Source organism: Austrofundulus limnaeus, unplaced genomic scaffold (assembly GCF_001266775.1).
Source record: "Austrofundulus limnaeus strain Quisiro unplaced genomic scaffold, Austrofundulus_limnaeus-1.0 Scaffold13, whole genome shotgun sequence".
In the NCBI taxonomy this organism is placed as follows: Eukaryota; Metazoa; Chordata; class Actinopteri; order Cyprinodontiformes; family Rivulidae; genus Austrofundulus; species Austrofundulus limnaeus.
This window is the reverse complement of record NW_013952415.1, coordinates 3,217,572-3,223,967: the sequence shown is the minus strand read 5'-3', so window position 1 is coordinate 3,223,967 and position 6,396 is coordinate 3,217,572. Positions and strand designations below refer to the sequence as shown.

At 38.5% G+C, this 6,396-nt stretch overlaps 1 protein-coding gene across 1 annotated transcript in view; it reads right to left on the bottom strand.

The window, feature by feature from the left end:
- Window positions 1–560: 560 nt before the first annotated feature.
- The window catches only part of LOC106513574 (leucine-rich repeat transmembrane neuronal protein 4), a 111,330-nt gene continuing 105,494 nt past the window's right edge, over window positions 561–6,396 (bottom strand). The window contains exon 3 of the mRNA XM_014002476.1: window positions 561–5,874. Coding sequence (XP_013857930.1) covers window positions 5,551–5,874 — 324 coding nt within the window. The 3' untranslated portion in view covers window positions 561–5,550. The remainder of the gene's footprint in view (window positions 5,875–6,396) is intronic.

The window sequence follows — 6,396 nt, the reverse complement described above, 5'->3', positions numbered from 1 at the left end:
CAACATTTTTTTATTGTCTAAAACCTCTAAAAGGTTTATGCTTAATGTAAAATCACCACCAGCTGCATGTCAGTGGAACCAACAACTGCCTCCTAAAGCCTGTTGTTTTTAAGCTAGAGCTTAAGGTTTTGCTTTTGGTAATCATCACCTGGGGGGGGGGGAAGCTTTTTCTGACATCTCACGTTTCCTGAAAAAATGTAAATAAATTACTGTCTCAACAGAATTATAAGTCATTTGCTAAAGAAATTCAAAATTACTGAAGGGAATTGAAGGGAAAAAATGCTGGCTGAGTAATGCAATCACTGCATCAATTCTGCAGTTTCCAGACAATCTTAGCTAAGAAAAAAAATAGGAGAAATAAACTTGCAAAAACACAGTCCTCCCAAAGGCTTTAGTTTTATTTACTGTGTTTTTTATGAAACTACATGAACAGAAACCTTTATGGGGCTCAGTGCTGAATTCACGTTTGCTAGAGTTGTCAACATCTGCTCACATTGGTCACTCTTGGTCCYACACAAGTCTACATAGATAGACAATTGGGGTACAGAAAAGCACTACAATTCCCACCTTTATAGTTTTATTTCTGATATCATCATCAAAATTTTTACAAAACATTTTCTGACAATAATATACTCATAGAAGAGCCATATTTTTGCGCTTTGACCAGGTCTCCACAAAAAAAGCTTTTTTCTTACAATAAAAAGAAAAAAAAATCAAACGAGCTACAAAAAAGAAAAAAAAACATTGCATTACATATTTACAACTTACAAAAAAATAAAATAAAATAAAGTTTTCTGCAGAAAATGGATGAGAAGGAGATATTAGAGACCCCGTGGCTTGTATGGAACGCATTTAGGTGCCAACAAAAATAGAATAAATATTAGAAAAATTCAAAAAAGGCAAATTATTTGAGCCTGCAAAGAAACAAAGATTCATTCTTATATTGCTCTATGTCAGGCTCCTTCTGCTTGCTCCCTGTAGTCAGCTGTTGGACATGAATGCAGCACATTTAAATAAAAAAAACTCTTTTCTTCAGAGAGAGTACATTAAATCCAATTAGGGCTTTGTCAGGCAAAAGAAAAAGTGTGTTTCCCCCCGACAGAGGTTAATGATCACGCCTTTCTTTCCTGTGCCACCTCTGACATGAGCAATGGCAGAAAAACAAAGTTGGGACAATGCGGGTCGAAGGTTAAAGACTTTCTGCTAATGTGAAACAGCGTGGAACAATAACAATCGATGGGGAGCGGGTCGGCCTGAACATCAGTAACGGCGATGTTCGTTCAGAGGAGGTAGAGGAAGAAGGTGCTGTTGGATGGCAGATTCAGACACACACAGGCCATGTACATGCAGGGGAGGTCATTCAGTGCTTCCAGACTCTCTGTAATATTGAGAAAGGAAAATGTGTCCCTGCCATTTTTCAGCACAACAAAACATGAACAATAACAGAAACGTTAACTAGAAATCGGCACATGAGCGTTTTGCCCCTCCTCCCCCTAATCACATGTATGCTGACTTAACTCAACTGTGTGCTGTCAGAACATACTCCAGAACTGCCTGCTGGTAAGACACAGATGCATGGCAGAGAAGAAAAAGCAACAAATCCATGTCTGGCTAAGAATTATTATTTTTAATCTATTTATCAGGTAATAGATTAGGGCCCAGTGAACTGTCACAGATGGCCTTGGGTGATCTGGAATGACTGAGTGTGTCAAAACTTGCAGTATTTTATAATCATTTATCATGATATGTTTGGTTTTTTTTAATCTTGTGCGTTCATGCTTGTTTTTATTTCTGCAGCAGACTGATGGGTCAGACTCCTGGTAATCATGTGAACTACTATTTATGTATCTTTGGATGAGAGCATGCATAATACATACAGTTCTGAAGATGCAGGTTTTCTGTTTGTTTAGGCTGTGTACCGTATGCGACTCTGCATAATTTTGTGTGAGGTTTTACTGCTGGAGAGCTCTTCTTAAAGTGGAAATAAAATAGTATTTCAGAAAAAAATACAATAAAAAGCAGAAGGTTTTTAGCAATGGAATAAAATGTGTCACTAACCTAGTTGTAGCTGTATGTCTGTCTTACACTTCCTGTTTCCTGTTTTTTGTGCATCTTTTTTTACTCTTCTTTCTGTAAAAAGTTTTTCTTATTAGTGTAAATACTTTAAAGTAAAAATAAAAAATAAAAACAAATTACTACCATTCACAGGACCTTTGTTCACCCTGCTCAAGCAAGAATAAATAAATAAATTAAACAATTTAAATAAAGAAATGATTTCTGTTAGTTCTTGAGCCCTAACTCAAAAAGAGACTGGACCTGGGGGAGCTTGGGGTGTATGAAACCGTTTACAAATAATGCAAAATAGAAAATAAAGCCCGTTGGCACTGCAGAAGCTTGCACAGCCGGTCCTGGAGTTCAGCTTAAACATGCATCATTAGCATGCAGCGCTTGTGCTTCCAGCTTTCTGATGGCAAACGAAACGGACAAAAGGGCTGGATAATAACTGGCAGCAGGATTTGAAACATTCTGGTAAACATATCTGGTTTTATCAGAAAGGTAGTTAYGATTAATCAAATGACATTTAGTAACTGATTTAATAGTAAACATGTATAACGAATTAATGTTTCTGATCAAACGTATAGAAAAAAAAATAAAAGCTTTAATTCTAAATTTAAACATTAGATAAGGGTGGGCTTAAACAGGCGACTAAAAAGGAGAAGTTTTGGCCTGAAGTGAGGCAGCGCTGTCTGCCTCACAGACTACACTGTATTTCAGGAAAGACAAGAGCGGGAACGGGTCAGCAAACGCGATGCTTTAGAAAAAAAAAAAACACTGATGCTTTTCATGATGTGTGCTGCTGGTTCTAGGCCATTCCCAGGCAGGAAATAGCTCCTTCACTGTTTGCCTCCGCCTCAGTGTYCCTCCCTAACTGGACAAAGTTTTCCCGATTATATAAACATGCGGACAGAAATAGAACAACGTTAAACAGATTCACCTGAGTCACCAAGCAGCAGACATGAGATTCAGGCCAAGAAGTTATTAGGAGTGATACAGAGCAAGGCAAGACAAAACATGGGGGAGAAAAAATAAAAATAAACAAACTGAGAGAGGTCCCGTTATAAAGACATTGGCACATCTGCTATTACAAAATAAACTCCACCAGCACGATTAAGCAACCGCAATGAGTGAATCAACTGCCTTTTTTATGCAATTTTCTGTACATAAGAGGGAGTGAGCACTCTTCTTAGTTGTGATGATATGGGAAAGTTTGTGTCACTTGTTGTTTTGCTGTCTGTCTGTTTTTCCTTTCTTTAAGAATGGCACAATTAAACAAACACTTTCCATCCTTAAGAAAATCTTTAAATGGCAGGTAGTGTCGAAACCCTTAAACAGAAAAGAGTGGATTAGCACATAAATAAACAAATAAACMCAGCATGCGACCATCACTTGGAAGCTAAACTCTCAAACATGTCAGGTAAAAAATAAAAAAAAAAACAATAAATAAAAAAATAAATAAAAAAATGGATTTGTGAGGTTTGGCATTCTGAGAACATGACAATAACAAGGCTTCCAATCTTTCCCTCTTAAGTAAAATGACTGGATTTGAGAAAATAACCTCAGTAGCATTATTTCCATTTAATGACATATTCATGAAAGGAGCGGATAGAAAAAAATAGTCATTATTAAAACAATGAAAGCATTACATTAGGAACCCCCTCACCGAGTCATCTTGGTAATATATTCCCTCTGGAAAGTGAATAAGGCTCCTCTTCTGTTCACAAACAGTTTGCATTTAGAAGAAGTTTATTTTTTTCCTTCTTAAAGACTTATTATTTACAGGATAATTAAGTTCTATTTGAGTTGTCCTTTATTTAGTCTTATAGAATTTTTTGACATCATCTTTGAACACTTTTAAACTTAGTTCCAAACCAAAATAAGAAAACAAAACAAAACAAAAAATCCTTATGTCTCCTCTTTTCTTGAAGCTGCATCCACCATTGATCCTTTGCAGTTTAGGCTGTAAATCAGTCCGTTGCTTTGCGGTAGGACCACATATAGCTTCCACAAGGCTCTAGACTGAGCTAGAGATGATTTCTGATGGGGTATCACTGCTGCATGTGAAGTCCTCAATGGCTCTGTGAGTCAGTGTCTAGTGGTGCTTCACATGGTGACCTCTGGGTTACAGAGAGCATAAAACTCCAGTGCAGTGGGCGCACTTTCAGAGGGAAAAAAAAAAAAACGAAAAAATAAAAAAAGAACAGAACATGTCTGGCGATATTCCCAGTACAGTCCACGGGTTTTTAAGCAGGTCAAAGAGAAGTCAACGTACTGGTTCAACATGCCCCCCAAAAGGCAGCAAAGTTCTTTGTGGCAAACAGGAGACAGGAGCACCGCCAGCCCAGCAACATGGTGTTCTTCAGTCTGATGAAAGTCAAACATTGATTTGACCATGTTTCAGGTGACCATCTGGGGCAGTGAGAGTGGTTTCGCCTTTTTATAAAGAGGACCTTTACTCGATAATATTTACACCCTTTCCACTTAGTTGAAGTTATTTTTCAAAGAATTGCCCATCACTGCCTTTCTAAAGGAATACTGAGTCATTCAGCTGGGACCTAATCATATACAGTAATTAGATTTTTCTACTGTGCAATAAGGTCTTCAAMGTTTTTTTTTTCTTTTACTTATAGCTTCTGCTGTTGTAAAAAAATAAATAATCAAAGTAGTGCTGGGAGGATTGGGTTATGTTGGGTGACTTTAACATCACTTTAAAATTCCAAGTAAACTACCCGGCCTGATCATTACTTCTGAATGATTTGCTCWTTTGTAAATATGTGACCAGGTCTTTTGAGAACAGCGGGGGGAGCTTTGGTGACAACTGTAAATTGACAGAGGCTTGTTTTGTTGTACAACTGATAGTTTATGCATGTTTATTAAAGAAATGTATTTGAAAACTCTTTGGTTTAACATGCACATAAATTAAAGTCAGCACTAAAAACATTCAGAAAACCAAAAACTATAGCAACAAAACAAAGTCTGTATGTGCTAATTTGTGAAACGATGCAGGTCTCCCTTTGTCAACAACTTTTGAATAAAATTTTACATGACAGTGAGAAGTCTATTTCACATAACTCTTCAGCTTTATATCTTGGATCTTTAGTCAGGTCTCCTCTCTCTAATGATCAAGACATTGCGTTTTTTTCTCTTTACCTTTCACTTTTGCCACAACAGAACTCGACTTTYGCCACTGTGAACAGGTACATGCTGAAAAAAGACCTCCTATGAGTCAGTAGCGAGGACTTTTAGGGGGGATTTGCTTTCAAATGCTTTGAAAAGAAAAATCTGAATGATCAGTGTACCTTTATACTGTATGTTAGTGAGACTGTGTTTCAGATACCAGATCCCTCTGGCATGGTTTGAACATGTAATCCTTCAGATCATGAACTAAAAACAAGGCTTCACTAAAAAAAAAAAAGAACACCTCATTTGCACCTTCATTTAAAAGTCAAAGCGAATCACAGACGCTTGRCCCACTTTCAGCAACCAGATTCACTAGCGTCCAAATTTGAGCGTGCCGGTGCGCTCGGCGGGAGGAAAAGGACAACTGCTGGGAACTTCAGTTTGTGGTATGAAGGAGGGTGGAGGGGAGCGGGTCCCTGGCACAGGGGCACCTATGCTGGCAGCCGAGGGCACAGCGGGCAGGGCCACTGTCTGTATTGTGCCCCTATCGCATGGCCCCAGGTCTTCGAGTCCCTCCAGGCCCTGAGGTGGGCCTTCRTAGCCCATGTTGAGCCGCAGGGGTTGGTGGGCCTGGCAGTAGTCTACAATAGGCTGTTCGTAGCGATAGAAGGTCAACGCACCCATCTGGTGGGGGACCTGGTAGGAGGGACAGAAAAGAGGAGCAGAGGGAAATGGAGAGGGGAAAGATGGAGAGGAGGACACACATATGGAGAAGAAAACAGAGATGAGGATAAAAAAGGAAAAGAAGGAATAAAGATTAGTCAGAAAATTCCACAGCAGAAAAACTGCATCACTGTCGGAAAAGAGAAAAACAAAATTAAAAGGAAAAGCAAGTCAATGCAATGACCTCAGATCAGGGGTGGGCAATCCTGGTCCTCGAGGGCTGCAGCCCCACAGGTTTTATGTTTTTCCCTGCTTCAACACACCTGACTCTGACATTAAATTACCTCGTCCAAGTTCTGCAGTATGGAGGACCGACACTGACATAACTAGAAAAAAGGCAGCAATAAATAGATGGACCACTAAATAAATACAATTAAAAATGCACCAATTAAATTAAAAAAGAAAGCTTTACCTCACGTTTTATAATTTAATTGACCATCATATTTATTTTTCCAATGTAGTTAAAACTAATCTATTTTTGCACATAATTTACAT